A 20,750-nucleotide genomic window follows, 5' to 3' on the forward strand; every position below is an offset into this window, starting at 1 on the left:
GCAGCGGGGCTAACTTCAAAAACCGGTAATCCCCGATACCGTCGACACACACTGGCAATCCATCGAGGGAGCGTTTCACCGGTGAGACTCGCGAGTCCGAGCAACTTCTGACGGGTAAATCCCCCACCCTTTTTCTCGGGAAATGAGGTGAAGCGTTCCAGGCGAAGCCTGGGGTTTTCTTGATAGTGGTTCCATGCTTCAGTGGACTCGCGGTTCGAACCAAGGCACGTGCCTTCCAGAGGGTTCCGCGAGTAAACATGTTTTGCACGAGATACCGGTTCCGTAAAAACACAGGCACGTGCAGCAGCGAACGATAACTAAACGCTCAAGTCAGCACGCGCATTCATCGCTGAAAGAAGTGACTCGTGTGTGAATGACTACGCTTTCTTCGGCGCTAGCGTAAAACAAGTATACAGCCCCGTGTCCCGTCGAACCCCATTTTCGTCTCAGTGGACCACAAGGTGCCTGCTTGAAGCGGCGGCTCTACAAGGAAGTGGTACGGTTTTTCCTGCTCTCGCAGAGAGACAGGCAATACGTATATCCGTTCGGCCGATTCGCGACACGAAGAGCTGTGCATACACCGCACGCCACTTCGCTCTCTGAAGTCACTGCTTATTTTGCTCTCTTCTTGCAAGGGACCCCGCCCCTTTTTGCGGTGACTCGACGGGCAAACGGCCTTCGAAAGGCCACGCGGCCGTCGCGCATAGCACCAGAGGTTTGGCACCGAGAGAGCGTTTCAGGTTCGTCTCCCGCCTGCCGTAGCGTTGATAGGTGTGTACGCCGCGTGTCGCAATCGAACTAGCTGGTTGCATACATTGCAACTGCGTTCTCGCTCTCTGGTGAGTTGGGCAAGTGAAAATTCTGCTTCGTTTGCGCTTCGCAGTGTATTTGCATTGAAGTTTTTCTCCTTGTCAATTTCAACCGTGCTAAGGTGGTCAATCGAGCAGCAAGAGCGGTGCACGCGCTTCTGCTTGCGCGTCATGCGCGCTCGACGCGCTCTCCTAAGGGCCAAAGCAACTGAATCGAGTGGCGAAACTTGATCCAGCGAGTCCGTTTCATCCTTTCGGATCTCGTTTTTGGCCTTTCTCGAACCTGCCAGGCCGTCTTCATGTGATTGTACTCTCCGCATACAGCAAGCCTTTTTCACCGTCGTGCTGGAAGTCCGAAACGCCTCACGGCGCCCTTCACGGGAAACGAGGCCGGCATCTTTACAGTCTGCGCTTTCCCCTCCGAAAGCTTACCATCCGCCAGCATGGTTCTTCCAAACTCATGGACCTCTTTCCGCAGGATGTCCTGTTAAAAACCAAAGAGACGAGCAATAGCAGTCAAGAGAACCGTGGTGAGACTCGCAGTAGAATATGAGGCTCTGCAGCGGCGCTCAAAGCTACCGCAGTCACCCGTTGAGTGGACTCGGGACACGTTTTCCGCCGGGGTCGGTGTGTGTCGCGTGTTTGCCGATGGACAGATCACGGCGAAGTGCCTTGAACGGCGCTGAAGAATTCGCGTTGTCGCTGTGCTGTTCCGGTGTGACGACTAGCTTCGGGGACGTGGCGCTACGTCCAGAGTCGAGATCTGAGGACTGCTACCTAACGCCAAGGCTTGGCTACAAACGAAACAAACAGAAGGAAGCATCTCGTGTGGACTCGCCAGTAGAGAGACGAAGGACAGTGGATGTCGCGACGTGGTGTGCTGTCTAGAGGAGAGCCCGAAGTTGCGGAGTTCTCGGTACCGTGTCACTCCCCTTGCAAGCGCTCGAATGCGTTCGCCGCCGACCTCAGGGGCGTTCTCCCAGCACACGCGTTCGCGAGCGGTGGCGACCGCGACTCTTTCTAGACGTCCCGCCAGCTCTTGCACAACGGGGTGTTTTCCGTGTCCCTGTCCTGTCGCTTTGCAGGGACGCTACAACCCTTTCCCCCGCCGCTGAAGGCTTTTTGGCAGAGATCGCTGCTGTCTGTTTCTCGCCTCTTCTTTTTCTTCATGTCCTCTCTCAGGCAAGCTGTCGATTCTCTTTCCGACTGTTTCATGGCACCAGGGCGGGCGCTTCTGTCAGCATCGCGGTACAGCTCTCCTGCAAATTTCGTGCTCCTTTTCCTAGCTTTGTCGGTCGTCGGCCTTTGCTCGCCGGCAATCTCCGCCTGGACGTGGCTCCAGCTTTCTCTGTCTGGGTTAGCACTGCTGTCCATTTACTCCCTGGCGTTTTTTCAAACCGAGAGAGAGAGCGACACACCGTGTTGCTCGACGCCGTTCGAATCGGAGTGTCTGACTCGCTGCGCTTCCAATTCCTCAGATCTTCTTTCTCTCGCTTCGCCACCTTCTTCCTACCACACATCTTCTGATGCCTCGGATGCGGAAGGCAGCCAAGGCGAACTTCCCTTCATCAGCCCGTGTCTCCACTCTGAGGCCTCTGGCGTCCAAAAGGCTACACCTGGGACATCGCCGGGATATCGCGCGACTGCTCCACCCTCGCCGTGTCTGAGACGGTCGCTTTCAAGAGCGTCGCTACCCTCGCTTGATCTCGGTCCGCGCTCGACTGATCCGCCAGCGGCCGCTTCGTTGCGCACTGCCTCTGGCGAAGCGACACTCGCCGACAAGCTATGCTCAGGGACTAGAGATCTCCTCTCCGGAGTTGCTCGTGACGGGCCAGCGACAGAATCCTTTTTGACTCGTGCTCATGAGCGGTCAGCCTCTTCCCTGGTCTCCGATCTGCGCGCTTCATGCGCTCCTGCCTGTCTCCCTGCGGTGGACGACGCCGACAACACCAGGCCGTGCCAGACTCTCGCCCTCGTCTCCACTTTAGATCCCGCGCCGTCCGCGACTGAACTTTCGAGCTTCAGCTGGCCGCCTTCCCCAAGCGGTGACTGCGCAGGTGGTGGCGGTTCGCCTTCGTCGACCGCTGCTGACTGTGAACGTACCGCAGCCGGTGACCCCGGAGAAGAGGAAGCCCGCGAGTCGGTGCTTCAGCGTGCTCCTTCTCTCCCTGCTCTTTTCTTCTCGCCGGAGACTCCGGCAGAACGCCTCTCTCCGCTCTCAGACGCGTCGGCGTCGATATCAGCCGCTTCATCCGGCTCCAAGTGTCTCGCTTCTTCTGAACTTGCGTCCTCAGACCCGTTTTCTCTCGTCCCGTGTCTTGCCTCTGACCCTCGCGAAGCTACGCACTCCACCGTTCCCTCTCCTTCCGCTGCGGCTTCGGCTTTCCCAGTCTTCCATCCCCCAGTCGGCGCCGGCGACAGGGTACCCTCGGCCCCTTCGCTTGCCTCTTCAGAGGGCCCCGGCGAGCAAGCTTGCCTGGCGGAGGCGTCCTTCCCAGCTGAGACCGTCGAGAGCCCTGCGGTGAACGGAGACAACTCTGTCCTCTCCGCTCCTGGCAACGCCCGCCAGCGAGACGACACAGCTCCTCGGTTGGCACCCGTACGCTGCGGCTCGTCTTCGGCGCACTGGCCGTTTCAAGGAGGATCTGAGAAAGAGACAGCAGAGAAGCGAGGCGTGTCGAGCACGGCCGACGTTTCCGCTCAAGTGTCAGGCTCGGAGTCCGACGCTTCCGGAGCCGCTGAATCTCGCCTCGCAGATCCATCTCTCCAGCTCCAGTCTCGCGACCAGGCTCCTGGTGAAGAGAGACCTAGCGACGTCCGTGAAAAAGAGAACGCAGAGCTTGCTTCCGCAGTTCTCTCCGCTCCGGACTGTGCCACGGAAAGAAGCGACAGGGGTACCAGCGAAAGCGTCCCGACACAAATTTCCCTGTTCTTCCAGAGCCTGCCAGGCGAGACCGCAGTCGTGCCAAGCGATTCCCCAACCGGTTGTTCTGCGATTTCGGCCGACAGCGGGGGCGAGACGCAGGCGTCCTTCTATCCACAGACGCGCGGCGCAATTGAAGCCGCGGACGCCCAATTCAAGTTAGAGAGGGAGGCCGAGAGCCGAGAGAGAGAGGGCCCGGATCACGCTCGCGACGGTTGCAAACAGGCCGAAGCGGAAGCGGGGGCGTGTGGTGCCGTTCTGCCGGTCTTCCACACGGATGTAGAGCACGTGGGAGCATCCGAGGGCGACGGCGAAGAACCAGGGGAAGATTCTAGGCTGTGCTGTCAAGAGAGTGGCATTTTGGAGGAAGCCGAGGACGCGGAAGTTCAGCAAGGGCTGGAAAGGCGGATTTGTGGCGAAGTCCGTTCAGGGAGTCGCTCGGTGTCTCAGGGTGAACTCGAGGACGAGACGGAAACAGAGGAAGAAGGACCCGACGGCGAGAGTGAGTCAAAAGCTTTCCTCTCGTCCCTTTTCGAGTTCCCAGAAGCAACGGAGTGTCCCAACCTCGATCAGAGGGACAGTGAGGTCGCCGGCGAGGACGGGTTTGAAGGAGAGCAAGTAGAGGTTGAGACGTGCAGCCGCATTCGGCCGTCTGAGGAGGCATTCGCGCTCGACGAGCGAGGGGGAGAAAAGGAAACTGAGGACCGGAGCGGCAACTTTGAAGCGGACGGAGGAGGTTCTGGCGACGGGTGGCTGGGAGCTGCGGGAAAGGAAGAGACTCAGGAAGGACAAGGCCATTCGGAAGAACAGGTCGGCGTCGTTTCGACTCCACGAGGAGACAGGAGAAGCCTCCAGGAGCGGGACACAGGCAGGGGTCGAGAGAAAGAAGAAGGAGAAGACGGGCTGGCCGCAGCGGGTCAGGGTGCTGTCGTCGATGAGCCAGGGGGATCCCCAAGTGCCGAAGAGGAAGAAGGTTCGGGTGCCGAGGGTCAGGGCGGCGCTCGCGAGCAGGAGGCAGAAGAACGAAAGGAAGATATACACGAAGAGGACGAAACAGTAGGTGAGAGAGGCAACGGAGAGCCGAGGGACGCTTCCGACGCGCGCTCAGACGAGGTTGAGGGAGACGAGGAAGTTGAAGTCGCGAGACGTGCACTGGGAGAGCTAGCGACTCTAGACGAGAACGAGGAGAACGAAGAGAGAGGGGAAACGGAGCCAGGCGAGCAGTGCGAAGCGCACCGTCCCGTGGAAGGGGGTGAATCGTCAGGGGACTCATCAGGTGAACCGTCAGGTGAATCGTCAGGCGAGTCGTTAGAAAGAGAAGACGGGGAGCACGAGTGCGCGACCTTTTTTCTCGTTGGCAGCCTCTTGGAGAAGGACGTGCAGGATCTAGCTGAGGTCGAAGAAAGCCCAGCAGAAGAGAGAGATACACACCAGCGATCGTCGTTTGGAGAAGACAGGGAGGCGAAGCTTGCAGACGGCGCTGTTCAGGCAGAAGGCACGACTGAAGCAGGGAAAGCGTTTGGACAGCTCGAGGCGGAGGCGACTGCATTGCGCTCACCACGTGACGACGAAAGCGAGTGTGTTCCTCAGGAATCTCAGTGGCTGTCGATCCGAAGGTCTTCGCGCATTTTCTCCGAACCGATTCTGTTCTCTAGCCTTTTGTCTGGGGCGGCGTCCGTCGTCGAAGACTCGAGTTTCCCGGACATCGCGCCTGGGACACAAGACAGCCAAGCGAAAGGAGAAGAGGAGTTGCAGAAACTCGAGAGGGAAAGGCAGAATCCCGAGGAAGAACGTCTCCCCGTGTGTGCTCCGTGGGAAGGGAAAAACGCAGCACAGTCCGCCGGCGAGCTGGGCGAACCTGACGCCTCCTGCGCGTTGTCTGAAACTCTGAACAAGCAAGGAGAGAACGGGAGACTCTGCGCGCCTGCCTTCCGCTCGGAGAGCAGAGAGGGAGTTGAGGAGACGCAGGACAGCGGAGAAGAGGAGCCTGTCGGCCCACGAGAGACTCCGCCGAGTCCTTCGCTGTCCCTCCTGGGTTTTGTCTCCGCTGTCGGGGCGTGCGATTTGAGCGGCCTAGACGGTCCTGCGGCTGCATCTCTGCATCCAGAGTCTGTCACCGAGGGCGATTCGTCATGTGAAGCGACCGCCCAGAACATCCACGCTTTGTCTGTTTTGTCAGAGGAACCTTCAAGTCTCGCACCGATCTCGGCGCCTTCCGGCGACATTCTGCTCCCGCCCGGGCCCTCGCGGCTGCCTTCCGTTTCCGGTTCCTCCTCGTCTCCTGCCTGTGCTTTCCTCGCTCCAGCGGGCGCAGTGACTAGCGGTCCTGAGGCGGGCGGCGAAGACACGCGAGAAGAAAGGACTCCGTGCGAGGAAGGCGACGCCGCGACAGCAGAAACCTCAGGGAGCAGATCAGAGGCGGGACGAGAACAGGAGGCTCACCGGCAAGAAGACGACCGGGGAGAAGGACGTGTTTCAGGAGAGCCGCAAGAGACGTTAGACAGCCGAGAGGCCGGACAGCCGTCCACGTCACAAACAGCCGACGCTCCGGAGGACACCAGAGCCTCTGAGACTCCAGAAGCTCCAGACTGCCTCTCCGAAGGGACTCAAGAGGCCGCCGGGGCTAGCGGCAACGAAGAAGGTGAACTGGGGACACTGCAGACAGGAGAGGAAAAGAGAGTTGAGGAAGAAGAAGAGGGAGTTCAAGAGGGAGAACAAGCGACAAGTCAAGAGCAAGAAGAAGAGAGAGGCCAGGAGGGGGAACAGGAGACAGATCCGGACGACGCACAGGGGATACGTCAGGAGGGGGGACAGGAGACAAGTCTGGAGGAAGCACAGGGGATACGTGAGGAGGGAGGACAAGAGACAGGTCAGGAGGGGAAACCAGAGAAACTTCCAAAGAGGGAACACGAGATAAATCAAGAGGAAGAACAAGCGAGCCTGCAGGAGAACGAAGAGGAGAGAGAGCGCGAAGACGGAGAACAAGAACAGGAGCGCGGGCAGGAGGAAGACCGCGGAACCGTCGACGAAGAAGAGAGTGTGCGAGAAGGTTCTCTCGGAGACTTTGAGGGTGCCAAGGAGCTCGGAGATCAGGGACGCGTGTCGGACTCCGGTGCGGAGATTCGTGCTTGCATATCGGACGCGCTTGAGTCTCTTCCTTCTGTCTACGCGTTCGTCCAGACGACCGTCGCGGATTTGGCCCATAGCCAGGTGGACGGGAAGGTGGCTTGTGAGGCACAGGACGCCGGTGAAGAGAAAGACAAGAAGGAAGTCGCGGGAGAAAGAGAGGTGACAAGTGAAGAAAGCGAGCGAGGAAGAGCGGGGGAAATCGAAGCACACAGTGAGGGAGAAACTGACGAACAAGGAGAGGAACACATTGACGAACAAAGTGAGGAAGAACGTGAAGGACAAGGAGAGGAAGACATTGACGAACAAAGTGACGAAGGCATTGACGAACAAAGTGAACAAGACATTGACGAACAAAGTGAGGATGACATTGACGAACAAAGTGAGGAAGACTGTCAAGAACCAAGTGAGGAAGAACGTGCAGAACGCAGTGAGGGAGAAACTGACGAACAAAGTGAGGAAGAACGTGAAGGACAAGGAGAGGAAGACACTGACGAACAAGGAGAGGAAGACACTGACGAACAAGGAGAGGAAGACATTGACGAACAAGGAGAGGAAGACACTGACGAACAAGGAGAGGAAAACATTGACGAACAAGGAGAGGAAGACATTGACGAACAAGGAGAGGAAGAACGTGACGGCGAAGGAGAGGAAGACATTGGAGAACAAAGTGACGAAGAACGTGGAGAACAGGTGGGAGAAAGCGAAGGAGGAAGCGACGGAAGCCGAGCGTCTTCTGTTTTCCGGTTTCCAGTACCGGACGAGACACGACCGTCGGAGAGTCGGAGTTTCGCAGAGCACTTCTTGATCTGCACGAGATCGCCCTCTGAACTTTCGCGTCAGTCATCCGGTAGCACGTTACGAAGCGCAGCTGTCCTGTTTTCGCAGACACCTGCCTTCGCGACCAGTCAAGAGCCTTCGTCTGGCTACCCGCCTTCGGTCGCCACCAGCTTTGCAAGACTCCAGTTCAGTGCGCGTTTCGCAGACTCTCCGCCGAGCCTTCCTCGAGCGTTGCCTGAACCGGCCGCAGCAAACTCTCCAGAGAGAGAAGAGACAGGAGAGACGAAACACGGCGAGGAAAACGAGGAGAGCCGGTCACCGGCGGAGCAAGGGCTGTGTCCTGGAGTCGAGTCCCCTCTTGGCTCTGAACCAAAGTTAGGTCGGGAAGATCTTCCGGCTGTGTCCACTTGGCCCCTGGTGCATCTGGTGCCCGACGCGTTTCCCGCAGCCTCGGAAGAACCGCACGGAGAATCCGAGGGGCAGACGCCAGTTGCGTGCGCGGAAGTGGAGGGCGAACCGCACCGCGGCGAAGGCCCCACGTCGCGATTCGGTTCTCCCGTTTTCGGAACCGTTCTCGCTTCTTCCTCAGTCTCCGTTTCGTCTGTGGAACTCCCGCTGGGCTCCGAGGCAGGCCCTGAGACCACACCAGCGCCATCTTGTCTTCATTCACCAGGTTGGTCCGCGTCCGTGGACGATTCCCTAGTTCCCCTCGCCAGCGCTCTGTCGCCTGTGTGGGGGTGTCCGTCGAAAACCGACTCTCCGGTGTCGTGTTTCTCCTTCTCGGCAAAGCGCACGGCAGGCGACGGCCAGGACGAGACAGCCGCCGAGCAGGAAGCGGAAGGACTCGACCGTGCTACGCCCGCAGGCGGCTCGGCTCCGTCGCGAGTTCCTCAAGCTGTAGAACCGACTCCCTGTTCACTCTCTGCTTCGTTCTCTCCGTCGCTTTCCGCGGGAGTTGCGCCGTCTTCGTCTTCGCAGGCGTCCGACGAGGCGAAACTCGGACGAGCGCCCGGTGCTTCCTCGTTTGCTGTCGGCACTTCTCGCAGTCTCTCCCAGACCCGCGTGGTCAGGCGAGTGGTTCTGTCTCCTCAGGCGCCGCGGGCGCCTCTCGAGTCGCGAGCCCTCAGCGCCAGCGGAGCAAAGCTGGTGGCAGATAACCCCGTCGGTCTCCCTGCGTGTGCGTCCGGAGAGCGAAGCGTCGTCAAAGGGCGACCTTTGCGGAGTGGAAAGACTCTTTCAGGGGAGGAAACAGACGACGTAGACCGGGAGCCGGCCGACGTTTCTCGGCCTCGGGTCGGCCAGCGCGAAGACAGCTTTTCAGTGGGCACCGCAATCCTTTCGTTCTCGAGACCGGCCCGGGAGCCTTCTTTCGATTCGCGTACTCGCTCTGGATCTGCAGCTTCTCTCTTCTTTCTGGACAGCGGCGAGCAGGAACGCGCTACCCTGCCACTCTCTGCGCGATCGCGTCAAAGGTCCGCCCCTCGCGCCTCCCAGGCTGCCGCTGGTTACACGCTTTCGCTGCCTTCTTCCTGTGCTTCATCGTCTTCGCCGGCGTCGCCTCTGCCGGACATCCTAGAGGAGCGAGGGGAGCAACTCCAAGAGAGCGGCGAGTCTCCGTCCCCTTCGGCTGCTTCGAGGTCCCCCTCAGTCGGACGTCTTTCCGATAACGCGAAGAGCGAGGCGACGCCCGTCGGCGAAGGCGCCGCGCAGTCCTCTCGTTCGGCTTCCGCCCGGGGCCGCTCTGGTCGCCCGTCGTCAGCTTCGAAGAAGAGAAACGCCTCGAACAAGAAGGAAGGGAAGGCCTCTTCGCGGTCGAAACGCGACGGTCGCCGGCGTCTTCGAGAGCGCGAAGTCGCCCCACACGAGGCGCGACTTCCGTCGCCTCCCGACACGGTCCTTCCACGGAAATTCAGGCCTGCGCCGATCCCACGAAGAGACCAACCCGGAGGAAAAGAAGGCGAACTCGACTCGAGCGCCGTCGTCGCGGAGAGTTTGGACGCTCAAGTACAGCAACTTGTCCTGTCGCCAACGGCGTGCGTTCCCTCACCCCGCCACCAAGAAACGGGTTCTCCGTCACCTTGCTCTTCGTCGCCCTCTGTCGTTCTTTCGCGCTCCGTCCCCACCCCGGATTCGGGCGGAACTGAGTGTGCAGCAGTGCGTTTGCCCACACCTGCTGGCCGTTCGTCTGCGTCTTCGCTCTCGCTTTCCGCTGAGTCGCCGAGGAAGCGTTTGAAGGAGAGCGACTTTCGCCAAACCGAGGATTCCGCTCCGCCTCCACCGCGCGCTGCATCGTCGCTTGCACTTGAAGGACACCCAACTGCGCACGACGTTGGCTCTTCATCCTCATCTTCAACATCTTCGTCTTCACATTCCTCTGCTTCTCCCCTTTCGACTTCCTCTTCATCATTTTCTGCGTCGTATTCGTCTCAGCCTGAGCACCACTCCGATCGGAATCCTGTTCACGTACCTGTCCAGTTCTCCGATTCAGCGGTCCCGTTTCATGCTTCGGCAGTATCGCAATCTTTGCTCCCGGCCACGCAGTCCTGCTTTGGCGTTATCGAGGAATCGTCCGCTCTGGGTTCTCAAGAGCAGCCTTCGCAAGCGTCTCACTCCAGTTGTGCGTCGCGGTCGCATTCCGCGCCTTCCGAATCCCCAACGAAGATGTTTGCCTCATCCCCGCGCTCAAACTCGCCAGAGTTCATCGTGCCTCTGACGCGAGCGGAAGCCGAAGAAATGCACTTAAACAACCCACGGACTGGTCGGCGGCCCTGGCTCTGTGGAAACACCGGAGTCGGCCGCCTCTCGGGCGCCGGCTCGCCTCGGAAATCGGCTCCCCGAAAGCTTGGAGAGACACGGGCCCCCGCTGGAAAAGGCGGTGTAGCGGACTGGTGTTCGCCCTGTTGTGGACAGGCACAGGGCGGCTCGCCCCTTGCCCACGCCGCCTACCCGCAGTACGTCGTGTCGACCGCTTCCCAGGGCACTGTCGCCTCGCGGTACGGCCCAGGGACAGGCGTCTCTCGGCCAGGAAGCCCCGCGCGCGTCTACTACGCTCGCCCCGAGGCGGCGCGACCTGTTAGGCACGTGAATCCGGGAGCAGCGCCTCAAGCGCCGCGCGCGGGAAGCGTCGCTCCGAGCCCAGCTGGCGCTGGCCGCTCGCCTGTCTCCCCGACCGTGAGAGGCGTCTCCGCGTCTCCAAGATGCACGGGACGCCGGTACACCCCAGGGGCGTCCCCTCGCTCGGTTGGAGGGACTCCGCACATGCACACAACGGCGCGCGTCTGGCGGTCGGTCACGCCTCCGCGGAGTCGGTCTTCGGCGCCAGCTGCGGGGCCGGAAGGCTTCAAGACGACGGTCTATCCCGCGTACCAGGCAGGGACGTACGTGCCGTCCTGTCAGGGAATGGCCTATGCGGTTCACGGCGCGACTCCGGCTGACGCCGCAGGAGCGAACGGCGCCCCGCGGCCGTATTACGTGGCGAGTGCGCAGCCGAATGTCACTAGCGTGGCAGCGGCTGCCTTGCAGCCTGGCTGCGGGTCGCCCTCCGTTTCGAAAACGGTGATTTACCAGAGTGCCCGATCGCCGTATCAGGGAATCCGGTCCGCGTACACCCCATCTGGCCCGTGGTGCGTCCCTCCTTCTCACCCCATTGTGTCGACAGTCCCCACGCCGAGCTTCGGACCCGCAGGGGTGTCGCAAGCCCCTGCAGTTGCCTCCGTTCCTTCTGTCGCCACAGGCTGGCCTCGAACCTTCTTTGGGAGTCCCTCCGACTCCGACCTGCCTCCGAGTGTCCAAATAAGCCCGCCAGCGCCGCCAGTCGCAGGACTCTCTTCCTCAACTGGACAGTCGACCAGTCCACAGGCCGAGGGCGGCCAGAAACAGGAGGCGGCGTTGTCGACACCCGGGACGGCGCCTCTCGAAGCCCCGCGAACGCCTGCAGCCTCGCCCCTGACTCCAGGGCTGTCTGCCCCGTCGCCTGCAGCCTCGACCGCGTCGCCTGCAGCCTCGACCGCGTCGTGTCGCCGCCTCAACAGTCGGCCTCTCGAAGGTGCAGGAGCGTCGGGGCTCTCGGGGACGTTCTGCAGCCTCGCGGTCGCGCCTGTCCTTCCTGCCGCAGCGGCTGTGTCGACGTCGCCCCTTCACCGCATGGCTTCTGTCCCCGTGAGTGGTCTGAGTACTCTCCCCGTAGAGACCCGCGCGTTGCGAAAGGCAAGTGGCGACAGTGCGAGGCCTTCGAAACAGAGCAGTTGCCTCGGACGCGACGGACATGTCGAGGCTGCCTCTGAGGTCGGTGCACGCCGACCGCAGCCGGCGAACGGGCTTTCAGAGCCGACGGGAAAGGACGGGAGAAACGCGCCTGAGCCTCTCCGGGGGAATTCGGGAGGCACGCCCGAGGGCGGGGAGCGTGAAGGCAGTGGAATCGGCGAAGGAAACGCTTCAGGAGACGCCGACGGCCCCGCCAGAAAAGGCTTCTGGTACAGAAGTGTCTCCACGAACGAGGATTGCGATGAGACGCAATGGGAATGTAAGTCGAAAGTGGAAAGTGGGACGCCAAAAAAAGGGCCAAACGCGAAGAAGGGACTTCCATCCGAACCCACTGAGCTGCCTGACTGGCGTAAAACACCGGTGACGTGCGTCACGTTTCGAAGCAAAGGTTTGACAAGGGCATCCAGTTGATAAGGGATAAAATACACCCCGAGACGCCATGTCTCCACAGAGTCGTTCTCCACACGCGGGTTCCGTGCTTTTTAGAAGAGGGTAGGGGGACCAGGTTTCGGGGTTTTCTTTTGAGGCTTCACGGCGGATATTTTTGCGCCTCCGTCATCGACCGCGTTTTGTCTGTGTTCTGCCTGCAGCGAGAAACGCTTTGAGTGACCCCGGCGACCAGTACGTGTGTTCACCAGAACGAGCGTTTTCACGTTTTTCGAGGTTTTACGGGGGTGGTGACGCGTCGTCTTTCTTGGCTTTTCCCTCGCCAAAAAGCGCGGCGGTCTTTTACCAGAGACGAACCAGCAAAGGCACAGATCCTCATCTGCGTTTTCTGTCTTTCCAGCCAGTAGTCGTTTTTTAGATTCACACTCGATTCGTGCAGACTCGAGCGCCAGAGCAAACAGAGGTGCATCCCGCGTCAGAGGGGAGAAGTGCGGGGGGGAGGGCGTTTCCCAGGAAGGGGTGAAGAAGGAGTCTCCGTGTTTGTCGTTTCAGCACGCTTCCCTTCTCTGTCTTGGCCACTCCGTTTTGTGTTTGTTCCCGGCCCCTCGCCGCCCCCGCTGTGCTTTTTGCTCGTTTTTCGTTCGAGAGATCCGCCTCGTGTTTCTCCCTCGTTCCTTCGCAGCATGTTGAACACCCTTGACAAACTGGCAAAGGTCCAAGACAAACTGGATTTTCTTCAGCAGCAGGTCCAGCAGCAGACGAAAGAGCTTCAGACCTATTACAACTCGTACAAAACGGTGAGATCCTCTTGTGGGTTGCGTGAGGGTTGTGCGTCAATTAGAAAGATGTCTACTCGCCTTTTTGACCGACCCAACATCCACACCGCCGCCGTTCACGCACGCGTTCTGGGGCGAGATGGTGTTTCTTCCTGCGTGGCGTCGGCAGTTGGGCGATCCGTCGCGTCTTGTCGTATCTCTCGCCCCGTGAAGGTGGCGAAAGAAGAGGAACGCACGCAGCACGTCTGTGTAGAGGCAAGGTCAGCACTGCGTTGCACGGAAGGGCCTTCGGGCTTTTTCGTGCTGACCTTGCAAACAGTGCATTAGAGACTCGCACCTTTTCTAGCAAATGAAAAGGCACAGCAAGCTCTTCTCGAGCAGCCCGATAGTAACAAGGAATACAGGCGTTCGTCGAAAGACCGAAAGCCGCAGAAACGGTCAGCAGTGCGATGCGTGTCATTTGAGTTCATGGGGAGAGGGTTTTTCCCGAGACGCTCTCAAACGAAAGGGCTGTGTGTGAGGAAGGCGCGTTCGCGGCATGCACGGAGTGCACGTGGAAGAGTGGAAGCCGCTGCGCTGTGACGTTGAGGGCGATGAACCTGTGGCTTCGAGTGACCGGAGAAAAAGGTGAACACGAGCGTTTATATGTGCCTTTCAACACAGGCTGAAGAAATCAAGGACGCCTTGGAGACCTCGATGGCAGACTGCACCGTCTGTTTCAGCCGGCGGTCTGCGCAGCTGGGTGAAGTGGAAAAACGTCTGAAAGTCCTCACGGTACGCAACTCGAATCCTCTGCACCAGGGAGCTGTTCATTTTCGGATTTGTCGGCAAATCCTCCCTCTTTCGCGAGTGTTTGGAGGAGGATCCGGTCTGACTCGGATTATGTGGGCAACGCTGCGGGTCTATTTGTATGCGTGCGTGCTCCATTCGTACCCCCTTGTACATATATATATATATATATATATATATATATATATATATATATATACGGAACTGATCTTTTTCGTTCAGTGCGTACGTCACACTCTCAGCATGCACTCATGTCTTAGTATTATATATATATATATATATAGAAAGAGAGTAGGGTAGAGGCAGGTGTGGGGGAAGGAGATGTGTTTTTCTTGTGGCATGGCACCTGCGGCAGTACTACGTGTGTGTTCTTTCTTCTTAGGCTGAAAGCCTTACTGGATGCTCGACAGCAGAGTTGGAAGAGCTTGCACAAGAGTTAGAGACAAGTAAGCTTTCACGTCCTCGGGCTCAAAACTGGTACATTGCTTTTTTCCCACGGGCGATCGCGTCTTGAGTTGCGCGGGGTGCGTCTTCCGTTCCAGAGAGACGCAAGCGAAATGTTGGCTGCACTGCATGCGTCTTTCTTCCTTTTGCGGACCGCGTTCCGTTTGGGTTTTTCTTTCTTCTTGCAGCCCTCTACAAGATGACCGCTGTCCAGACGCAGAGAGCAGCAGGAGTGGCGGAGTACTGCGCGGAGGAGCCCCCGCGACAGCTTCTTCCATTCTCTTCAGATTGCCTTCCGGAGCCGAAGACAACCGTAGGTTCTCCCTGCACAGTTTCTCGCCGCTCCTTTCTTTCGCGCCGCCTCCTTTTTGCTGTTTGCCTTCCGTCTCGTTTCCGTCTCTCGGCCGAGTCAGGCGTGGAAACCGAGATTGAATCAACGTCGCACACAACATCGCAGAAGGCGCAGCCCTTTTGTGCGCCTGTTCCGCTTACAGAGTTCGTATGCTCCTGTGCATGCCACCATGCACAACATATATATATATATATATATATAGATAGATAGATAGATAGATAGATAGATAGATAGATAGATAGATAGATAGATAGATAGATATTAGTAGGTTTTGTTGTGGGGTGTGAGACTTGGGCTTCGTTTCTATGGGGCGCGCTTCATCTTGTTGTTTCTGCGAAGGACGTCCCTTGGCTGTTGTGGCCTTTGCTTTTCGTCGTTCTTCAGTTCATCATTCCGGAAGAACCGGCCGCGATGGTTGCCGTGGATGACTGCGTGACGTTGGGAGAAGAAATCGACACGGAAATGGAGGATATCTTGAAAGATTTGAGACAGGCACAGAAGATGCACGAGGCATTCAGAAAGGAATACAAACGCATACAGGTACAGGTGCCGTCCACCCATATACGCCGTTCTCCGGGTTTACACCTCCGCCCCTTTTATCTTGGCGAAATGGTCATGTGCGGCGTGCTTTTCAGACACTGCACTTGTACACGAATAGGAAAACACAAACAGGCATTGCATGCTTCTGTAGGCATCGCCAAGTGCAGGCAGCCATGCGTATTTGGTGTGATTCTCACGTCCACAGCACGACGAGGCACGCATAGTCTGTATCAATGTATATATATATATATATATATATGTATATATATGGTTTATCTACTGATATATTTATGCTTTCTGGTTATCTAAATTCATGCGTATGGGGTGGAAACTAAGGTTCGTTGGTGATATTCGGAGACTTGAGAAACAGACGTGGATGCCAATGCGTAGGTCTTCTTTCGCGTAAGCATCTAACACTGAGGCGAGTGGCGTGCTGCTTGGTCTGCTATCTGGTTAGAAAGTGTCCGTTGGCTCCCGAGGTGCTGGTGTGCTTCCTTTTGCAGATGAAAGTTGAGCAGGAGGTCAACGTCTTCGACGTCGATTTGCGCAAGCTAACGAGTGTTGAGAGAACCCTGGAAGAGCGCCTACGCAGGCTTCTCTGTCTCACTGGAGACACGGACTACGCAGGTACACAACTCGGCCTTTTTCCGTTGCGTAAGGCCAATCCGTCTGTCTTCTGGAAACTCGCTCTTACTCTCTTTCAGTCGCTTTGGGTCTAGCCATCTCTCCACGTGTGCTTTGATGGCTCTATTTCTGTCTCGTGGCTCTCTCACGGGGTTCCGTTACCTCTTCCCACGCATTCTTCGTCCATGGCTTTCACTGCATCCTTAACCCGCGTCGTCTTCCCTCGTTTTACAATAGCTTTGGTTAGAGGAGCGCCCACCTTGTCGTTGCAGGCTGTGCCCGACCTTGAATCGGTCTCTATTTTGGCTGTGTGCCCGCGAAACTCAGACGTGAGCGAGAATGCTCTCCAGGAGTGCTTCCGGACGGTCAACTACGCGGTGCGTCGGGTGTATCGACACCTGGCGCTCAAAGAGGCAGGCCATCCACCGCCGTGTCCTTCGGGTTCGACTGGTCATGCCGAGTCGAAGAAAAGCTGCACGCAGCAGCACTCACAACCGCGCGACACCAGGACGTCGAGCAGCGGTATGTGAAAACGGAAGATCGCAGTTCAAACACGACGTAGGTACGGTGTATTTGTCCCCTTTCCTCGTCGCTCACGCGAGCGGTGTTTCATCGCCTAGGAGCCCGCCAAGTCGCCTTGGCTTAGACTTCGCGCCGACGCCAGTTGATCCGGGACAAGAACGAAGTGAACTCTGCGCGTGGTGGATCGAATGTGGAGACGCCTTTCGTTCGATTGCCCAAGACGGAAGCCACGTCGTCCCCGGAAAATGTGCAGTTGTGGAAACGGACATGCATGCATCCAAACACACTGTATAAAAACCTCGACTTCCATCGGAGTGTACTTGCGCACGTCTAATTTTGCCTTTCGGGTCGTCTGTGATGCTGCGCTGTTGTTGGGGACTGTGCAAATAGGCCACATTTTCTCTCCACGGTCGTCCATCCCAAGGTTTCCAGGTTTTCTTTATGAGCTGTGGCCAGACCCTCAGATCTGCCTGTGGTTCACAATACGTGCGCGATCGCTGTGTCGTGGTTGATTTCCTGAGTGTGTCGAGCTTTGCAGGAGGTACTGCCTCTATACGCATTTCGTCGCCTTTCGATGCGTTTCGGGCAAACACAGGATCCCCAGCTTCATTCCTTGTTCATGGTTCGTGGTGTGTTTTCTCTTGGATGTCAGGTGCTCCGCAACGCCCGGCGACCCAGGAAGACAGTGAAGATCCGCATGCACAGTCAGCGTTTCCTATTGTTCCGTACTCGCCAATTGGGCGCACCTCCCCGTCTCTTCATCGAGGACGCGGTCGCGACACCGGTGAGGCGCCTCAGCAGCGTCGCGGTCCTCTTGCTCTTCGCGACAGCTCCGCTTCTTTGGAACATCCTCCGGCCCCGACAGGCGAGCAGCCTCGGTTGGGCCAGGCGTCCGCTCCATGGCGGCAGGGGCTGCAGAACTACAGGCTCGTGGTCACTCCACATTCGGGCGTCTCGGGTTCCGCTGCGCTTTCTGCGCCGTCGTCGACGCAGCAGGACTACGGTGCGCTGCATCCACACTCGTTTTCTCGCGGACGCGTTTCCGGGAGGTTGCCGTGGCGGCAGGGGCAGTCCCCAGACAGAGCGCGGCGAACTTCGCGGGACGATTATATCGCCGGTGCAACGACGCCGCTTCGGACGGCGGCCGCGAAGGCCGACGCGGGCCGAGAAGCGTCGTTGAAGGCGAAGCGACTGGCGCGAGGCGAAGAAACGGATGAAGAAGGATTTGCGATCGAAGATGGCCAATACACGTCGTCGGTTTCTGGGTCAGATCGGGAAGGGCGAGAGGACTTCCAGCAGCTGCGTCAGACGGGTGCCTTGTCCAGTGGGCCATTCGTTCCTTCTCCGCGCGATGCGGACCGTCAGTTGGTGCCTAGGAAGACTGTCCCCTATGGGGCGTCTATCCGCCCGTCCGTGTTTCACACCCAGGAAGATCTTGCTGTCTTTCGTGAAGAGAGAGAGAACGCGAGACAGCTGCGCTATTCTCTCGCCCGGTCGCGAGAGGCGCCTAGCACGCGGGGACGACTGGAAAGCACAGAGAGCGTGATCAGTGCCCGAAGCTACCCCGGAAGCCTCGCCGCGGATGCGACGCACACTTTGGCGAAGATGCCTTTCGCCTGCCCTGGAACAGGGAACCTGTTGCGCCTCTCGCCGAGTCTGAAGCCTGGAACTCAGCGGATCAGCCACGGCTCGCACATCACCTCGCCTCCGCAGTCCGTGAGCCTCTCACCTCTCAGCACGGAGCCCGCGGAGAGAGGCACCCGCGCGGGGACAGCTGACAGGCAGCAGGAGAGTTTGGAGCCCGAGCTGGAGGGCCAGGCGCGCTTGTATCAGCTGCAGGAGGTCCGTGAGAGGGCTCGCGCACCGGACGAGAAGGCCCGCGAGGAAGTAGAGAGAATCCAGAGCACTTGCGAACGCGACAGACGCGACGGCGGACGGGAAGGCGACGGTTCTTCCAGTCGGCGGAGACGTCTCCTGGCAACGGCCTCTGCAGGCGCACTGCCTAGTCCTCCTTCGTCTCTGGGGCGTGGTGTGGTCGCGGGTGATGATGTGAGTCGAGCTGCGCAGGCGCAGCTGACGGGCCGTGTCGCCAAGCCTTTAGAGGACACGGTAGATGGAGAAAGACAGCAGATTGCTTCGGGGGGACGGCGTCGAACGACGGTGGAAGAAGGAACTGCCTCTCGGGAACTCGTTAGATCTCGGCAGTTCAGTTCGCCAGCTCTTCCTGAGGGAACGCGCGAAGCGACAGCACCACATGAGGCCGGAGAAGCGAAGCCAGATCTCTCAGAGCCCCGGTCTGCTCGGGGGTCGGCAGTGACACTCGAGCGGGGATTCTCCGTGAAACTCCTCCGGGACGGCAGCATCGGCTCGGAGGGCAGTGTCTATCTGCCAGCGAGCCTCGTTGAAGGCGCGTCGCGTCGGGGGACTGTTGAGAGCACGCTCAGTGAAACACTCCCGGAAAAAGAGGACGCCTTGCTGCTGCATCAAAAGGCCGCAGTGATGCTGCGACAGGGCGCTGGGCGGCGCGCAACCACAGGTGAGCTCGACCGGCCAACTTCGATTGTTCCCCATAACTCGCTCCGGTCCAGCGACGCGGGGGACTCTCCAGGTCTTCAGTTAGCGAGGCCGGGAGACGATCCCCGGAATGCGTCGGGCAAACGCCCAAAAAGGCTCTCTGCGGCACTAGAGGCTCTGGGGCAGTCGGAACAACTTCCCGTGCTTCGGCAGTTGGCGGCGAAATCGTCGTCTGTCAGCGAGGGGAGGCCTACGCTGGCACACACAGGAAACGGTGAATCGGGAAGAAACTCAACGGATGGACAGGACCGAGCGATTTGGTCCCCCGGTAGCACTCTTGCTCGTGTCGAGCGCCGCGTGGTGCCATCCAAGGCGGTAGGAGCAGGAGTCAGACGACCGGCGATAGCAACGTCCTCTGTTTCCGCGTTGCCAGCGCCGGAAGCGGGGACGGATGAACGAGGACTAAACCTTTTGGTGCGTTCTGACGAATTGGCCGTGGCGACGACGAGGTCAGAGGAAGCAAATGCAGACACTGCAATAGCAACAGGAACCGAAGGGGAACGGGCCAAGGAGAGGCGGCGAAACAACCATGAACTTGCGATGTTGGGAAAAAACGCTGTAAGCGCCGGCAGTAGACGTGTGACTCAGGAACAGGCAAGAAGCGGGCTTGCCGCTCCAACGCACGTTGAATACCCGCCGAGTGAAATGAATTCGGGCGATTCAAGTGGCGACGAAATGTCTGACACAGGTAATGCATCAGGAAGGAGTCACCGAGTGAAACACCGTGACAGGGAGGACAGCAGGGCAACTGGAATGGATGAGGCAGAGCGTCGGGGACGCATTGGGAGTCTTCCTGATGAAAACTCAAATGAAGTTTTCGTTTCAGCGGCTTCGTGGGTACCCCCCGAGGACGACGGTTCCGAGCGAAGTGAAGAGATGTGAAGAACGAGAGACGTCTGGCGTGACGGAAAAGTTAAGGAACACCGCGTGCTTTGGGAATGTGCGTGAGGACGTGTAGCGCTGGGCATGATTGGGAATCTTAGACGGAAAGCGGGAGTATGTGTCGCGTTTTCTTTTTTTAAAGCGTTATTTTTATTCAGAACCGGCGTGGGAACTGCTGGATAATTTGGCCTGGCCTGTGTGTGGCGACAAATCATGGACTCTATGGGTAGACTGTTTGTGCAGATCGTGGGTTTCTGCACCAGCATCCGATTCGAGTTAAGCGGGTGTGTTTTTAGTATATCAACGTCTAGTCCTTTGTGCGCGGTTCCTTGCGAGTAAGCTTGAACGCTGAATTCCCTACGGATGGTCAGGCATGCGTGCCTGCTTGTCCCGGAGCATCGTTGCAATGGCAGCTACGTTGCATCGACGTCCTAGTGTTTCTTGAACCAACTCCAACTCTTATGTGCGACAAAACAGGTAGCCTCCTGAAGTTCCGCCACTGTCCATTGGCCCAGTGGTGTCGGCGTACACGCGGAACTACCGTTAATGCAAAGGTGGCTTCATGTGCAGAATCCACAGATGTGTTTAAACGCCTTCTCAGAACATGCCCAAACTGAGCGAAAGAGTATAAGCACAGCTGGAGGACAACACATGAAAGAAGCCTCGGGCATGCAGATCGCCCGTACTTTCCCCAACGTGCTCCGGAGCTGAGGGGTCAGTGCACTCTCTGCCAGAAGGCTTATCACGGACCTCTGTTGGTTTTTCGCAAGCGTAGAGTAATTTTCTACTCACCCGACCCAGCCTGTGAGCTACCACCGAAGCAGCCCACTTTCCACACAGATAGCAAGACGGTAAACTCGCCGGACTGTAAAAGTGAACGGTGGAACGTTTGTTCCGGCATCACTCTAGCAAAATTTTGAGGCGGTACGGAAGTCCCCTTGTTCAAAAAAACAGTGTGT

At 58.4% G+C, this 20,750-nt stretch overlaps 1 protein-coding gene across 1 annotated transcript; it reads left to right on the plus strand.

Annotated features, from left to right (window-relative positions):
- Positions 1 to 1,269: 1,269 nt before the first annotated feature.
- On the plus strand, positions 1,270 to 19,791 carry NCLIV_055160 (conserved hypothetical protein; the record flags this gene model as incomplete). The annotated part of the gene is made up of 11 exons (XM_003885070.1): positions 1,270 to 1,339; positions 2,288 to 12,160; positions 12,492 to 12,522; positions 12,971 to 13,085; positions 13,728 to 13,838; positions 14,236 to 14,299; positions 14,486 to 14,610; positions 15,034 to 15,189; positions 15,693 to 15,816; positions 16,141 to 16,335; positions 16,988 to 19,791. The coding sequence occupies 11 exons, from the start codon at positions 1,270 to 1,272 to the stop codon at positions 19,789 to 19,791; spliced, it is 13,668 nt and encodes a 4,555-aa protein (XP_003885119.1).
- Positions 19,792 to 20,750: the final 959 nt, after the last annotated feature.

The sequence above is a fragment of the Neospora caninum genome, chromosome XI, assembly GCF_000208865.1.
Source record: "Neospora caninum Liverpool complete genome, chromosome XI".
Lineage (NCBI taxonomy): Eukaryota > Apicomplexa > Conoidasida > Eucoccidiorida > Sarcocystidae > Neospora > Neospora caninum.